This window comes from Podarcis bocagei (genome assembly GCF_964188305.1).
Source record: "Podarcis bocagei genome assembly, chromosome: 12".
Taxonomy (NCBI): Eukaryota; Metazoa; Chordata; class Lepidosauria; order Squamata; family Lacertidae; genus Podarcis; species Podarcis bocagei.
In genome coordinates, this window is record NC_138137.1 from 43697174 (window position 1) to 43715576 (window position 18403).

At 39.3% G+C, this 18403-nt stretch overlaps 1 protein-coding gene across 3 annotated transcripts in view; it reads right to left on the reverse strand.

Annotated features, from left to right (window-relative positions):
* The window catches only part of PARD3 (par-3 family cell polarity regulator), a 549815-nt gene that overhangs the window by 154521 nt on the left and 376891 nt on the right, over positions 1-18403 (reverse strand). For 2 of the 3 annotated variants that reach the window (XM_081163479.1, XM_081163477.1), the window contains exons 18-20: positions 18053-18097; positions 10788-11015; positions 4048-4264 (exon numbers count right to left, since the gene is read on the reverse strand). In XM_081163479.1, the coding sequence (XP_081019605.1) occupies positions 4048-4264; positions 10788-11015; positions 18053-18097 (490 nt within the window). The remainder of the gene's footprint in view (positions 1-4047; positions 4265-10787; positions 11016-18052; positions 18098-18403) is intronic. The other variant, XM_081163478.1, reaches the window with a different exon arrangement.

The window sequence follows — 18403 nt, forward strand, 5'->3', positions numbered from 1 at the left end:
GGGGCCTCCCGCTGCCGCCACACCACTGCCACGCTATTTCTGTTCTCAACCTGAAGCAAAGTTCTTAACCCAAGGTACTATTTCTGGGGTATGTAACCTAAAGCGTCTGTAACCTGAAGCGTCTATAACCCGAGGTACCACTGTACTTACATTACCATACTTAAGATGTAGTGTGATGCCCTTTCCTGCCCCTAAAAACAAGCAAATAGAAAATAAGCCCCTACCCCGGTGTTTTTACTTTTATCCCACTCATCTTCTAAGAAGGTCAGGGGTGGTGTATGGTATGTTATTTATGCATGCAATACTGGCCTAGGCCTTCAAGCCTCTTGGAGGCTCCGGAGCTTCATCTGCATAACAAAAGACAGGATTCTAAAACCCTCCAATGGCATTGTTAGTAGCTGGCAGGCTGCCAATCCCTGCTGAGATAAGGCCAATGTTGTGATTTGCTAATTGCAGCATTAAGGCGACCTATCACAGCTCTAGCATGCCCAAAAGTGCAAGTAGATAAATAGGTACCACTCTGGCGGGAAAGTAAACGGTGTTTCCGTGCGCTGCTCTGGTTTTGCCAGAAGTGGCTTAGTCATGCTGCCCACATCACCCGGAAAAACTGTCTGCGGACAAACGCTGACTCCCTCAGCCTGTAAAGTGAGATGAGCGCTGCAACCCCAGAGTCATCTGCGACTGGACTTAACTGTCAGCGGTACCTTTACCTTTATCACAGGCAATGTGCGTGTTTTGCCTGGGCCAGCTTAAGGTATATATACTGGGCCAAGTGACCCTGTTTGTCATTCTTGTTCTTCTTGCTCCTGATGTTCCGATAAATCCCTTTTGAGCTGAATCTCAGTCTTGGATCATGCCTGAATCCACCTACAGTTCAATGTACATGACACTTCTCTTCAGATTATTCTCACAACGATCATAGTTATCCTCACAACACACTGGCAATAGGACCGCAACCTCCACCACACTTGTATGCAGTAGGGTATCTTTGAAGCCAGCACACAACAGTTCTATTATCCAATACTGGCACTTCCTGCCCTCCATCTCATGCCTGACCTGCTGCCTGAGGCAAGTACCTCACTGCCAGTATGGCCCTGCATCAGGGTGAGGCTGAAAGTACAGCACAGCTGCTGCGTGAAATGGCATTGCCCTGCACACAAATAACATATACAAAGAGGTAAGAGATGAAGGAAAGCTTATTTCTATTGCAGCAAACTCTCGCTACATTGTGCATGGCCATCTATCTTCTCAAGGCACGCTGGACAGCCTTTATTGTGGAGCACACTCAAGAGCCTCCCTGGATACCTCTGGCCAATGTTTTATATATTTTCTTGGGGATAGGCTCAGTGAGAAAATATTCAGTAAGACGATTTAAATAACAATTAGAAACACACAGAGAGAAACGACTACAACTGATAAAAAACCAATTAAAAAGTGGTGGATCAGTGATTAAGAACTCAAATCAGGGAAGTGGAAATCCTATATTAAAAAAAAGAGTGGAAGACTAATAGAGAGGGGGCGAGAAAGGTCTCCCAATCAAGGGAATACAACAGTTTCGGTGATTATGTTATTTTACGTACATTTGTGTTTTGGTCATCCTCTAAGGAATTAGGGCAGAGTAGGACATCTTTACAACTCTGTGGGCTAAGCTGAGAGATACTAATTTGCCACAGACCACCCTACGAGCTACATAGTTGAACCAAGAATTTTAACCTTGTTTATATAGGTTTCCTGGCTCCATGTCTTATCTAATTAAAACATTTCTTGCCAAAGCAATCCCAGAGTGCATTACATTAAAATCAAATACATAATACATATTAAAACAAAACAGAAAGGGGGGGGGAAATGCAACTTTAAAAATAAAACAACTATGCTGCAATCCTTGCATAAAAACCTTGGTGAATAGGTCTGCAACTGGCACTGAAAATTCAGAAGAGTTAGCATCAGCTGTATCTGAGAAGGTAAGGAATAAACAAGGTGCCAGTACCAAGAAGGTTGTCTTGTTTGTTGCCACTTGGTGAATTTCACTTAACTGTGGCAGTAAGAGGGTCTTCCTCATAAAGAAGATGCTTTGTTAGATATCTAGGTCCCAATCTATATAGGGCTTTATACTGTATGTCAATGCAAGACCCCAGAACTTGGCCTGGTGTGGTATGTTCACAATCAGCAGTCCCAAATGACAGCCTAGCCATGGAATTCTACACTAGCTGCAGCTTCTGAACAAATCTCGAAGGTTACCCAACCACTGTGGCCAGGTAATGCCTGTCTAGGAACATCCATAACTACCTTACAAGCCAACCCCAGTCACTTGCACCTTCAACGACAGTGATGGATCTAAGAGCACCACCCATTCTTTCAGGGAATGCAAGCCCATTCAGAACTAGAAGAATGCCTAATTCCTGAACCCTAGATTTGTCAGTCCATAGAACCCCACCTTGTCAGGGTTCAATCTCAACTTATTGGCGCTCACTCGGCGCACAACTGCATTTTGTTATGAAACCATCTGGAAGCCCATGGGAAGGCACAACTTCGAGGGATCTAGTAGGGATCTAGGGAAGTCACATTATAGCTTTATGGCTAACAAATTCTCCCTTGGGGAAGCTGGGAGATGAGACATATTTTGAGAACAGAAAGCATACAGTACTCTCACAAAGCAAAAATTGTACTAGTAGATGCACTACGGAGCGGGTCAGAGTTTGAAAGGAAGGGGAAAGGGTATGATGTAATGATTGAAGGTGTGCTGCCCCACTGCTCGTCCCATTGCCTTATACCGTAGAAAAACATGGCTGGAAAACACAACAGACATGTACAAAAACAGACAAAGTGTTCCTCTCATTAAGAAATCAATACTATACTGTGACTCCTCAATGGCTTCCCAATAGCCTTTGTCTGTTTTTGTACTATATTTCAAGGGGTTTGAAACAAGGAGTTTGTTTTTAGTCATCACTTGTAGGTGACATAACTGAGTGCAACATAGCTGAGTTACTCTACATTGTTAATGCTCAAAATCCTGTTTGCAAAGGAGTGTGTGTTCCATCTCAAGGCTAAGTGAGACCAGCCCCTCTTCCCTTGTGCCTTAAACTATGGAAGACGTTGCTGCTGGGACTGTGCTGGTGCTTAAATTATAGAAGAAGTTGCTGCTGGGACTGTGCTGGTGCAGAACCCCCTTCCTAGAGTCAGCTGGTACTGGGCTGGGGCTTATCAGCCATTTCGGATAAATTGTTTTTGAATTGTTATGGTTTTGGTATTAAACTGCATCATTTTTTATTGGATTGCTTCCCCCCCCCTCACTAATACACTATGTGCTTTTTGATAGGATTATATTGATGAAAGTGTTTTTGTTTGCTAATGTGTTCTTATTGTTGTCATCAGCTTTGAAATCAACATTGATGCTGGAAAAGAGACATATAGATAATAAATCAAGTCAAATCCACACTTACTGGAGCATAGCAATTGCTTGAAAATAAAAGCCTTACAGGGCAAGGTAATTATGTGTACCAGCTCTTCACTTAGATTGGGAAATGTTCTCTATTCCAAATCAAAACCAGAAAGGTTGTATTGGCAAGAGTGAAAACTGGGGAAACCATGGAGGATCTCCAGGGTTCAACATGAATTTCTCTGAACACTTACATTTCAAGAAGCCTTTGTTGCCTTGAACTAGGTTTTAGTAGTGTGTCAATAATGAATCGCCATACATACAAGAAACATCAAGCGCTAACTGAGTATTGTTTTGTTTTGTACAAATGTTGATCCTTGTGCAGATGCAACATAGATGTCATTTGTTTTATTATGTCATGTTTTAGTGAAGCTGCTTATGAGGTCATAAGCAGCTTCACTAAAACATGACATAAACCTGTGTCAATCTTGGTGCAATCAAATCCACACTGATAGAATTATAGTCATGTTGCAGATGATAATAGAGTGAAGGAGCATTAAATGGTCCCTTTAAAACATGCTTAAATTGCTGGCATTTTGAAAATGGATATTGAAATATGCATTGCCATGAAAATCATAGGTCCAAACTCTAGTCGCTTATACAAATCCTACCTGAACATGTCCCCCAGGCCTTTGAGCATTCCTTTCTTGGCTTTAATTTTATCCTTTTCTTTATCTCGATCTTTCTTCTTGTCCTTCCCAATTTTTTTTCGGTCTCCTTTATCTTGACTGCCATTCATGTGTCTTTCCAGCGAAAGGGATGGCTGGTCACTCGACGTAGAGACAGATTCTCTACCCGATCGTGAGCTTTCCTCAGTATCTTCCTCCACTGAAAGAGTAAGGTAATTTTAGTAGGGGCTGGGGGGGGGGAGAGATTAAAAAAAAAATTATCTGCTGTGATTCAAGACAAATAGAGTTGAACAACCGTTATCCGTACATCCAGAATGAACAGCCACTACAGTAAACCACCCAGGTGGTAAACTGCATGACTTTCTCTGCTTGTATCTGGAAAGCTCCACACATGGGGTCCATGAAACTGCATGCATTTTACTGTACAAGGTGAGGTTTTGGGTTTAACATGCTTGCTCAATATTCTGATCGCTTAATAAGCCAAGAAATAAATGAGTCTTTTGGATAAATATACATAGCTCATTTGATCCTCCCTTGGCCCAAGTAGGCAAGCAAGCAAACTAGAGAGTCCTCCATTGACTATAGTTTGCTATTTCATGGTAACCATGAAAATATGCTTAATTGCTTCACAGCAAGCCAGGATATTAAACCATGGTTTGAAGCTGACTTAATATCCTGGATTGTTCCAAAGCTGTTAATCATAGCAAACAAAGTGCAATGGAATACCTTGGTTTGCTTGCTCCCTCAGGCAAAGGGGTTGGGCTTTATGTCCAAAAGACCAATTCATATCTAATATTATTAAGATAAGATATGCTAATCTGAACATGGTCTATATCTTTATTGACAATTGAGTTTGCAATGTTATCCACTATGTACATTTACAACATAATTCTTCATTTTAACCTTGAATATTGGTTCATTCTTCACACCCATTTTCAGGAGAAAACGAAGGATGCAAAATTTTTCTTAATGCAACATACACCTTGAAGACTGAGATACTGAAATGAAAGATGAGCATGTTCATATTCAAGGCACAATCCTACATTTCAAGTTCAAACACCAACTCAGTCCCACACTGGCTTTCATTTAGGCTGGTGAATAAGTAAAACATACCGTAATACTATATCACCCTTGGGCACTGAGGTATCACAGTGATTTTCAAAGATAGAGCAAGGCTGAGAAAAAGATGCAATATGCAATATCTGAAGTGAGGACTCAAGGACATTGTGCTTTAAGGCAATGTTAAAAATACAAATTAATTAAAACTAATTTATAATACTTGACATTCAACAAGGATAATGATAATAATAATAATGCTGTTTAATTGCTTATTGAAGTATTTCTATGCACATTTCCCTCCCTATTAAAAGCAATCAATCACACCTCGTGCAATTCACATTATTTATATACTGAATATTCAAAACTTGTGATCATCATCAGTTACCTCAGCTTTGCCAATACATTAGTGAAAAATTGCAAACATGTTCTAAGACAGTATGCCTCTGAATATCACTTGCTTTGGGGGCAACCAGCAAGGAGTACTGTTGCCCTCATATTTTACTTGTCTGCCTTTTATTGCATTGCATCACATTGCTTTTAGGGATGTATACCTCACACTCCAACAACATTTTCCAGTAGCTTTCCAGAGCATCTTGTTGGTTACTATGAGAAATAAGATGCTGGACTAAGATGGACCTTCAGCCTAACTCCAGCAGGACTTTTCTTATCTCATCCACTGAGGGTCAGGGAACACACTCATTCAGTAGGTTTGGACTTCCCTGATGCTTTGCAATTCATTTCATACAATTTCTAATATAACTTTATTTCTACAATTCCCATGCAACAACAGAACTTTATTTTAGGCAACTGCCAGCCTATTATCAACTGCTTTCACAGAGCCCAGCTCAGGGATCAACGGACTCAGGGCTTCCTTCTCACATTGCCCTCCCCAAACCACTTTGCGAGGTTGGGGTCTGCCAGCAACTAAAATAATTTATTTTCAAACAAACTTTTGATTCAACCACTGCTTAATGTATTGATTGGAAGGGATGTTGCTGCTGTTTTCAGTGTGATTGTTTGAGTTTTAAGGTTGGAGTCACTGATGGTTTTATGTTTTCTTTGTATCTGTAAGTTGATTTGACGAACGCCTTTGTGGAAGAGAAAAGCAGGGTATGCATTCCTGAAGAAATAAAATGTTGCCTCATTATTATTCCTGTTCAGGCAAGAAATTCAAGTTCTGATTTTTGTGATAGTTCATAGTTCGCTGATGACATTACTAAAAAGCACTGGGTTGGGGGGAAGAGTTAATTAAAAAGTGCAGACAACAATCCCCCTTTCCTATTTTAGCCACTAAGACCAAAACATCAGATTGTTCTTTAGGGTTTGATTCCAATAGCAAAGATGTGTTTTACTTAAGAGAACTGCAATAAAAGTATTGTGAAACTGCTCTCCTAATTATGTCACAAAACAGAGAAAATGCTCATAAGAAACTGTAGTTATTGAACGTGAAGCTGTTCCATAACTGAGCTAGACTGTGTATTGTGTTATTTAATACAAGCAGAGTCTCTAGCAATTAAGACTCAACAAAGATTAGAAAGCTCTGCCAATTTATTCAGATTCAAATGGCTTGCTCTCAGACAACGCACCAGAGAAAGGAACTGTTTCTTATCAGCTATTCCAAGATTTCGAAAACAAGCACTGTGATTCATATGATCCAAATACCCCAAGCAGTCAGCTGTGACTATCTGATTATACCCATTAAAATCTATAGGTACCCTCTGCCAAACTTAAGGTCTTCCCATCTGTCTTTCAGGCTCAGTTCAACGGTCTGAATGGCCAATTGTTCTGAGTGCAGCAATTATATTATGGTTTTTTAAAAGCCCCCACGGTAAATGTGGTCACATGGTGTGCACTTATATTTTTAGAACTCATTGCAGGACACTGATCAAGATTTCTTTATGAAACAATTCAGAGCAACTTATTTGAATAGCTCAGTCAGTACAGCATGAGAATCTTAATCTCAGGGTTGTGGGTTCAGGATCCATGTTGGGTGAAAGATCCCTGCATTGCAGGGGGTTGGACTAGATGACCCTTGTGGTCCCTTTCCAACTCTACAATTCTCTGATTCTATTATCTTCGAGTACAAAAGGGTCACCAGCTGACCAAATGAAAGATTACTGCTTACAAAGGCAAAGCATTTTCTACTAGAATTTTACATTTGCTTTACAATGAGAGAAAGGAGTCTTCTAAATTCTGAACTATTGGGGGAGGAAAGAAATAGCTGCAAGCGGGATTTGAACAAAACCCACCTCCATAGGGTTTAACTGAACACTAATTCCCCTCCCCACCAGTCCTTTTTGGTCAAGCATTGTATACTGCCAGTTTAACACACTTGATCCCTACCTAAAATGGAACGTCTGAATCCATATCAAATAGTAGCACACCCAGTATGCCTGCCAGATCATTTTATAGTTCCCTCTCTCTCCCCCCCCCCTTCTCTCAAAATACATGGTGCCATCCTGAACGTTGCAAAATTCAGGGCAGATAAAAGAAAGCACTTTTTCACACAGCACATAGTTGAACTGGGGAATTCAACTGTGGAATGCTGACAGGTGCCATAAGAAAGCTGCAGAGATAGTGCAGGATAGTGCGCACCCCGGAAATGATCTCTTTCAGCTTCTGCCTTCTGGAAGAAGGTACAGGGTTATAAAGACTAGGACTAGCTGCCTGAGAGACAGTTTCTACCCAAATGCAATTCTGGTTTTAAACGCAGTATAAGGAGTCTCTATAGGAGTATATTGTATTTTAAAATGGGGTTTCAGAGTTTTTAGGGGTTTTTGAATGTCTTATGTAGATTTTTCAATTTCATTGTTCTGTAAGGGCCAATGACAATAAAGATATCGTATCGTATCCCCCACAATATTTAGGGATGGCCAGCAAGTTGGACAGCTTTAAAGGATGGTTAGAAAAATGCTTGGAGGGGAAGGCAATCCATGGATACCAGCCACAGTGGCTATATTCTGCCTCTAGTTTGCATCTGAATATCAGTTGCTGGGAATCACGTGAGAAGAATGCTGATGCACGCAGGACCAGTTTGTGGGCTGCTTATGGACGCTGCTTGACCCACTGTGAGAAAAGTTTAAACATGGAACACTTGTGATCCACCCCTTTGTGCCCCACTTCCTATGGGTGAAATCCAACTGTTCCCACAGTCTCAGAAGAAGGGCTTTTGACCTTGGAAAAGGTGGGGAGGGTTTTTTGTTTGTTTGTTTTTTGCTTTCTTTCTTGCAGACCTGAGCACACACACCCTCTGAAAATCAGCTCTAGGTTGTTGGGGAACCCTGCAGAACAAATCAAAAGGTACCACAGGGGGCTGCCAAGGGAATCAGAAAAAAACCCTTCCCCCCCTTCTGCTATGGGGCACCTCCACTGGATTCCACCCTGTGTCACTGGGTCAATTAGACAAGACTGATAGCATTTAGCTGCTCTGAACTGCCAGATTTGAAATGAAGCTGAATTAATTCTGCTGTTGCTATTGAAGGAAATATTTCAAATGTCCTTACATTCAATTATGTGACATTTTTAGAAGCAGGCTTTTAAAAAAAGAAAAACTAATATAAAATAGAACAGTGAACTTGTAGGAGCAAATTTGCTCATTATGACAGGCGTTTCTTAAAATGTAAACACATTCATAAAAAGCTGAGATTGCAGATTCATTTTTCCAACTCCTTGTGTCAGTCGACAAGCTAAGTAATTAATTACCTCAGCTTCCCCAGCTCTTTTCCATTCATAAACTTTTAATGTTTAAAGGTAAAGTAACTAGATAGGTGGGGGGGACCTAATGGGATACATTCAAAATACAACAACATTAAGGTTAAAAATTTAATAATTTCCATATAATTCTGCCCCATTTAAGTTCATTTGCTATTCACTCTTTTTTTGAGCATGGACTGTCATTTTACTAGCCCATTGCTGCACCATTCAATAATTATACAGGTTACGTTTGAAGAGATTCTTTTATGTTAATGACATTCTTCTCATGTTGGGTCACTCTTAGGGTTAAAGAACTGAAAATGTAAATGAACGCCCATTAGGGTGGGTAATAGCTGATCATTAACTTTATGCTTTATTAGATCTGCCAACCTTACATATTCTAATTAAAGAACAGCCGTAATTTTTCTTCACTTTATGGATGAACTTCCAATGCTAAAATTTTTCATCCTAAATGCAACTTATTTCCTCTCTCTCTCTCTCTCATTAAACTTTAGAACCAAAGTGTTTGCCCCCTTCCCTTTTCATTTAACTTGTTGTCTTGCTGTTAAGACGGTACACAAGGAATCTTGATTTTTTTTATTTTAAAAATGCTTTGCGTGTCTGCATGTAATCTCACCACTTTTTAAAATTCATTTATTGCTGTGTGTGTTTCTTTTTGTAAATCTACCAAAGAATGCAATAAAATAAAATCAGGATTAAGACTATCAGGACAGAGGAGGGCATGTGTGCTGGGTCCCATTGGTGAAGTGGTGGTACTCTTGCCCTTTTACTGGTCAAAATGCTTTGTGGAGGGGAGACAAAAAATGGGGGGCTGAGGAGGGTCAGTTGTGGGGAGTGGGAAATGTCTCTATTTTCATCTGAGGAATGTTGGAGGGTATAATATTGGATACATAAACATACATTTTTCTGCTGAGGTCCAAGTACATTAAAATTTGCAGTAATCTTCATTTTGACCAACGAGTATTTTAGAGCTTGCAAACAAACCAACCAAATCACAAAATCCATAGCATGTTAGAGTGTGATGCAAGCCTGCAGAGATGTCATTATTACGCTAACACTGTCAAGCGTTAATGTTCTCTTTACCCAAAGGTAGACAGAGATGCTCCTGCAACTGCTGCAGTCCTTATGTAAACGTTTCCACTCATATTGTTCCTCCATATACCCCGCCTGGCCCTTTGGGCGATGCTCTTCTTTCGTTATATGGTATTCACATGGATACAAACGGACATCAAGGCAGAAGTGACCATTTCAATTGAGGCAAAGGTAATGGGAGTGTGTCAAGAATGTGCTACACACCATACGGAATACAGAAGAGATGGTGCTGTATCCGAGAGAGATTGCACATGACATAAAAGCCAGGATATGGAGCAGCAGGGATGGGGAGTGGGGGAGAAAGACCAAGACATCAGAGTGCACCAAGTAAAAGAAGGTTGAAGTTGTTGCTGAAAGTAGGCTGTACGAAGGATGGAAAAATTTGGAAGGAGTCAGGCAGAAGAAAACAGAGACAGAGAAAAAGGCTTTTTCAAGCACATGGGGAAACGGTTGGGAGAGAAAGAGAAATGAAAGCAAGAAATCTTGAGATGAGTAGGTGTTGGCTAGAGGAGGAAGGATGTTGGCTGAATTATCTATTATACACAGTGAACAGGAACTCACTTGAAGGCTTCCGATGTGAATTGACTTTGTGGCTACACCGCTTTTAAGTGAACTGTGGAAATTTTGCACAAAGAAGACAAATCCAGAGCAGGTGGGAGCTTTAAGGTAGTGAACAAAAATCTTGCAGGAGTAAAGAGAACTTAACAGGAAGCTACCTTAACAAAAGACATGGTGTGATCAAAGGGGCAGTCAGGGTGAAGAGGGGGGGGGGGGAATTAACTGAAAGAATCATCAGTAGTGAAAACATCTTTAAAAGGCAATTTTTAAAAGCAGTGTACATGGAAGAGTTTACTTACAGGTTTCCATGCCTTCATCATCCTCATCTGCAACAGGTTTATCATACGATTTGTCAATTGCAGCTCTGAAGCTCTCATTGCACCCTCGCCCTCTGATTATCCGCGGCCGTGGACGGTGGAAGGGAATGTCACCATTCAAAGTTACCTCAGCGACTGCTGTCTGCAAACTTTCTAATGAACTGGATTTCTTCAGGCCTAATGAGGGGCCTACATCTCTGGTTGGAGAACCTTAATATTTTTTTCAAAAAGAAAAAAATAATTAGGATTAGCAGGGAGGACGCTCACACTTGATTATTCACATCTACAGCGACAGTCTATGGGAATGTGCTTAACATTATTCACATTATCTCTATACTCTGTAGGGAATTCTAGGCAGATTTGTTGGTTGGAGCAATGAGCGTGTCAAGTCATACACTATGAATTTGACAAGGTTAGTAACATCCCACTTTTCAAATTGGTGGGAAGTTAAAGTCATCACTGTTATTTCAACCATTTTAATGAGAATAAAATAATTACCAAGCTGGTTAAAAAATAGAGTACAAAGATGTCAGCACTATATACTTGATTGGCATAGCCAGTTAATTTTGTTTTTTAAAACAGCAAAAACAATCCTATGCAAATACTGGAAATAATGAACATTAAGGAGATTTTATTGACCTAAAATTAGCCTGCATTCTCAGAACAGTATCTGGGGGAAATTCTGCCTCACTAGCTTCTTTCATGGAGTGAATTTTAATAACCTGCACTTAAATATTCCACTGTTCCCAAGAGCTTGTCTACATAGATTTTTTTTTTCTTTTGGATTAATTAACCCATATTAGTTAATATGGTTATAATACATTAAAACTCATGTCAACACTTATTATGGACTAAATGCAAGTAATGTAAATTTTTTAACCTTGATTAGGAACAGGGATTACCCCAGCATGATAAAAGCACTAATAATCTCCAACAAACACTCGCAAAGAGAATATTAGCTCACAACAACATTAGTAAACTAAAAGAAAAAATCTCTATTCCGTGAAAAATAAACAAAATATTTTTTGAATAGCATGTGTATGAATCATTTCCGTGAACTTCATGGACAAACTACTGCACTGAAAACTTAAGGGATTGGTCCAATAAAATGTAACTTTTGAAATGCTATTCTAATTGAATTTTTCTCCTGGGTTTATTAATGGTTGTCATCAAAATTTCCTATGAAACACTTTGTAGGAATTATTGGTGCTATTACCATGCTAAGGTAATCCCTGTTTCTAAACAAAGCAAGGAAACTCACTCTCTAGAAATACTTTTATGTCAGTGTTATTTATGCCTAAACTAAACTAAACTAAACTAAACTACTAACTTAAGTAAGTGAAACCATTTCCTGAAATGCAAATACTGGCAGAACCCCCTCATGTGGTCAACTGGCTGAGGTTGGGGGTTAGCCAAGTGCAATTTCCCTATGTAGCAGCTGTCATGACCAATGCTGACTTAGAGGGTGCTGCTGGAAATGTATTGGTCACCATTTTATTTCTTTATTTCTTTATATTTTTATACCACTCTTCATGACAAGATCTCAAGGGCAATTCACAAGATAAAACACAAGATTAAAACACAAGCTTTACCATGCTGTGGCGTGTTGATATTTTTCCCATGCTAACCTAACCCCCAGTTCCAAAGGCAGCTGAAATAAGGAATAGCATGTAACCCCAGAGAGACGCTGGTCTCCCTCTGTATAAGGCAGCTTCCGCTATTCCATGTCCTTTGCAGATGTTCACCAAAGACAATTCTGCAATTGTGGAGCAGTTTTTCTACAGGTTCCCGAGTTACATATGAAATCATTGGGATATAAGCTCTTTTATACAGTTAGATGATCCTTACACCAGGATCTTAAAACGAAGTGGGTTTCAGATACCACATCCAGGGAAATCCTGGTGAGCTCCAAATGTGGTTAATACTGGTGTCCTTAGGTGGGCTTATGGGAGAATTTGTTCCAGGGAGAAAAGGCTCTGAGGTGAGGGGACAGGTGAGTTGGTTCCCAATTTGCAAACCAAAGTCAGAATGGAGCCAGACTTGCATCTGCTCCACCGCCTTGCAAGGCAGTTTACTAAGGGATTACTCACTGTTGAATGACAGAACAGGGAAACAGCTATAATGGAGTTCACTGCCTATAGAGAACCCAATACAATTCTTAAGTCATGCTCACCGCTGCATTCAGAGCATGAGGGAGCTGATGTAGCAGTTCCAATAGTTGTTTGGAAACAGCTACGTGTCTGTGGAGACACAGATCAGTATAAATACAATGAATTCACACCTCCTCCAAATACCTCCCATCCCACCGGTCCCCCATTTTTTGAAAGGGAAGAGACCTGGGTATAACTGGAGGGAAAGGACAGCTGGTGGGATGAGCAAGAAAGGAAAAGGAAGGTTCAGTTCTTCCCAGCTGCATAAACAATCCTTAGCCTATGCTTGCAAAGAAATGTCTGGTGTGAAGATTGCACATTATTATTTTTTCCAGAGGACTATTTCATATGTCAATGTGTTAAGAGAAAGCTTCACTGTAGGTAACTACCCTGTATTTTACATCAACGTAGCTATCGTTATATAAAACTATACAGCTAACTGCAGTTATATAACCCTCATATTTAGTTTGATGAGTGGTTTATTTTTCAACGTTTAAGTCTACACAAATTCAATCTGAGAGACAGCGACACAAAAAAAGTTGGTGAACTTTTTGAAAGTGCAAAGTATAAGCAGTCATGAATAAAGCAGCTGCTGAATAGATTTATTCCTTAAACCAATGGGAGTAAAAACATTATCCTATTATGTGGCAACTTTAAGTTCCCTCAGTTTCAGCATTTCAATATATATTTTAAATGAAATGCACATCAATCTTTTTCTAATTACCAAGTGGCTCCATGCTCCTTTTGTAAACAGTAGTTACATTACGTACCCATTTATGCTCATAAGGGACCCTGAAGAAAAGGCCCCATTTCCTGCTACCCAGTACGGCTCACTGTGAGAACAATATTTATGTAAGTTGCACTATCCCAAAGGAAAAGCGTGATGGGATATGACCTAATGTTCCCAGAGTACTGTAAAACTAATAATGGATTGCAGAAATGGTAAGGATATTTATTGAACTTGGGTGGCCATCAACATAACTGTGGACAGTTTGCAGACGCTGAAAGACTGAAATAACCCTACATAAGCAGAACATGTACCACGATGATAAAAGCTGTGTTAACAGTTCAGTTTCACTGGTACCTTCACTGCAAGGAAAGGGTTCTCAAAACTCAGGGCTTGGTTGAAGACACAAGTAAGGCTGCAATCCTGTATACTCTTGTTGGAAATAAGTCTAATTAAAGTCAAGCGGGCTTACTCTTTCACAGACAAATATAACATTGTGTTGTAAGTTAAGCCATTGGTTTCAATGGGATTCAAAAGATGACTAACTTTTTTCAGGATTGGGACTTTTTTCCCTAGTAAATTGAATGTGATTGCATCTTAAGGGGCTTTTGAAAAGGAGCACAATCCCCTGGGAAATGCCTCCCAAGACAAAACCCACTGAAGCAGACAGGAGTCATACAGATTGTTCACAAGTCTTGCAATGGTTCAGAATACTCTAGCAAACAGAGTCAAATTCAGCCTTTCAACCATTTCTTCTCGAAATTCACAACACATACATTCACCGTTTCACTTTGTATCCCTGATTACAAAGGTCCCTTTTTAATTCAATGCCTCATCTGAATAGGTTAGCACAGGCTCATTCTTTTCTTCTGAAATATATTACTGAATTAGAGAATGCTTAATAGTGATGATGTTGCCAATTATATGAGCATAAAATGCATAACATATAATTAATATGAATAATGTTATTCGTAGCTACAATGTTCTGGCTCAAATAACAATAATTCATAATGTTGAGTGCACTTTATAATAATCACAATGCTAAAACTGAGAGAATCAGGTTGAATTCCTATTTTAGTAGAGTTTTCTGAACTGCCAACATTGCTTTGAGATAATGGCCTTGTTTTCACAACAATCACTATGAATGTGCTGATCTGGGCCACTTTGTCCTTTCTGCTACCACTGGAGAAAACAAACCTTGATCCCTGGCTTAGAGTTATGTCTGAACCGGACATGGTAGTCCTTTTCATAAGCCTTGTTCTTGGCTTACTAACTGTGGTTCGCCGTAGGAAAACCAGTGGGCCAACAGATGGAGTGGACAGAAAAGTGCCCCTCTATTCAGGTTCAAGATTAGATGTGCCTATTGCTCAACACAGTTAAACTAAATCAAAGCGCTCCAAAACTCCAGTTAAACAGATATTTCAAAATGGTGTTTAGATGCTTCCTCATGTTCAGCCTAGCTGGGATCAACAACAGTCAGATGGATGTAACCCAGGTAGAGGGTTTAAGGGGAATTTGTGCAGATGTGGAAAACTACATGTCTCACCAGTTGACCAAAATCAGCATATCAGCCCTGGAGTCTTAAGAATTGGCTATGGCCAGCTATGCAGTTCTTCTAAGGTTAATGACTTGAGTGCATTTATACAAGCATTAATCACAGATCATTTTTAGCTATGGTGTCTTATTAGCATCGTAAGGACATTTTATCAGTGCAACAAGCAGACGTTTGGGAACAAACATTTCAGATTCTTGATATCTGAGCTTTTTTTCACTATTTCACTGGTACAGTCCCAATAATTTCAGTGAAACTAGATAGTCAGTGCTGATAAGTGAATAAGTCCACATAATAAAGGGGTATTATTTTGACCTGTCAGGGGGGGACAAGACCCTAAAACCCAGAACTGCAATTACATCCATTACTGGAAAAGATCATTAAAACTCCCCCACTGATGAATGGCTATAATGAACATAGTGTGTTTGAATAAGGCTTTTTGTTCCCAGAGAGCTATTGTTAGCATTATGACAAGGTGAATATGGAAATAGCCCATCATAGTTACTGTATGCTAAGGTTGAATAAATGAGCCATGCTCAATTGCTACTGAATAGACTTCTGACCTTTGGAACAAACTGTAAACACTGACAATGATGAGGCAAACCAAGTGAACTGAATAAAGAAAAATAATTTTTAAAAAACTATTATAGTAGATTCTGTCCTAGTGAGAATCTTACTTTCCATTTGAGGCCAACACAACTTGTAGTTTTAAAGATGTTCCAGTTAATTCTGCCAACGTACATATGTTCCACTGTTTTGAAGTTTATATATTTCAGTGAATATGTATCAGTTTTACCACACATATTAAACATTTACCTTTAATAACCTAAGGTGTGTTTTTTTGTCTGAACTGGTAACATGGATTCATTCAACTTCTCAGTTTTTCATAACCTGAAAACTACAGGTTATATGAAAAATCTGCTCTGCATTAAGTAAAAAAACCAAATATTTATTTTGGTTGGCTCAGATGGGTTGTGGCTAAGGGTCATTGCCCTGTAATCCAAGTGTGTTTTCATGGCTGTTAATAGAGGCTGCCACATGGAACGCTTTGCATTTTTACAAATAATTCCAGAAATTAGGTGTCCTTTTAGTGGTCAGGTCACTTATAACAGGTTGTGCCAAAGACTTATTCAAAGAATGCTAACATCCTGAACCCAAGGGGTTTGGACCTGATTTGACTTGCTCAAAACCAGGGGAAATCAAGAAGGATTTGATCAAATGTTTGATCAATCTGTTTCTTTTGGATGATTTAAAATAGATGAGACTGGAGGGATGTGAAAATGTGAATCTAGGCCAAAACAAAGAAAAGCTAGTAAGAACTCATGGATGTGTGGGTGGGTTTGTTTGTTTTGTGAGCACAGTGGGTAAACAACAACAACAAAGCAAACCCCAGGAGTCTGTGTTGTAAGATATGAATTATAAAGAGAAACTTGCTGTTCAGGCATGTTAAGTGTTCAAGGTAGATGTACAAACAAGCTCAATGTCATAAAACTAGAATATTAAACTATTAACAGGGCCATTGTAACCGCTTTGCAGGCATAAATGCAGCAAAAATGTGTAGGATCGAAAAGTAAGAAAACTAAATTTCATTTTTTGTTAAATTACCCTTTCATCACATCATTTTGACTCATGCCTGTCAGCTCAGGCAATAGTCACAGGGCTGAATGATATCAATCTAGCTCTTTAGAGCTCAACCAGTCATATAAAATGAAGCACACCTAAACTTTGCATGCATTGATAAATGCCACTTAACGAGACTAATCTCAGTATGTAATGTATGCATGCAAGTTATTGCAAGGCTGTGCCTTCTCGCTTATTAAGATCTACAAGCTACTCCAGTTGTTTTACAAATGCTACCATCCCACCAGTTCTTTTAAATCTAGCTTTCCAGTTGACTGTTTATGTTCACGATGTGATTAAACAGAGAGCCAATTATCTATAGAAAAATTAATAATCAGTGTACATGGGCCGCCCTATTCAATGAGTCATGCTAGAAATAAGTAATATTTTCAGGACTAAAAGGTGAATTGTCCCTAATTAGAGCTAAGTAATGTTACTGTTTTTGTGTGTGGAATGTTACCGTGTCCTCTAGATCTACCCTAATTAAAACAACATTCCAAAGGTCAAAAGCTAACTTGCATTAATAAATTATAAAGGCTCATAATTGCAGCTAGTGCATTATTTTAATTGGTAATAAATTCATTCTTTGGAAGCTGGCATCATGACCATTACAGAAAAAAGCAAAAGGCCTGCAATGCATGCCTTATAGCACATGAATCTCTTTATTTGAGTCTTTTGTTCTAATATCCAACTAGGAGAGTATATGGACAGTATGAAACTGCACCTCCACATTATGCGATTGCCTACTTGTTGCAAAGACAGAAGTTCCATTTAGGCACATATCCCAAGATGATGGAACTTTGCAGTTAAAAGCAAATTTCAAAGTCTGGCATTATCAGCGCCTGTAGATAAATACCAAGGATTTCTAACGGCATTTTCCTCTGTTGAGTCTGTAGCCCTAAGAACGTATTGTTGAAAAGCTCTAGGGAATAATATTGTCTTTTAACAACTACATTTTGAGGACTGAGTTCCTAGACTCACTCATCTACATGTAATTTTTGCACGCTTGTTATTTTTCTATGATACTGAACATTCGTTAGGATATTCCATATAATCTGAATTATTTGTGACAATAGAAAAAGTCATGCAACTATTGAAATATTATTTTTCCCCATGCACTGTGATTGGCAGCTATGTAATTGTGGTAAGCTGCTTTGACCAAGGTTTCTATGGCAACCACCCTACAGTCAATTCTTACCTGTTTTCTGGTCATCCATTGTACTGAGCTTAGTCTCGTCAGCTACTGTTAAAAGGTAAATGTATAACGGTTAGCCCTGTTAGTGCCCACATCCCACATGCATCCACTGTTTATATTCTCTTTAAAGTTAGAGGACACTGGAAACATCATTCTTCATGCAAATAAGCAATGTTATGCAGACTATCTTGATGGGGCAAAATAAAGCCCGGCAACAAACCTAGTAACCGTCATGCGTTGTGTCAGTCATTTCCATGTCACAGCCAAAAACAATGTTATTCACATGCTAGCATACACAACTAGCAGAGACAAGTTGCCACACATGTCTGAATGCAGTGATCTGAGTTTTTAAAG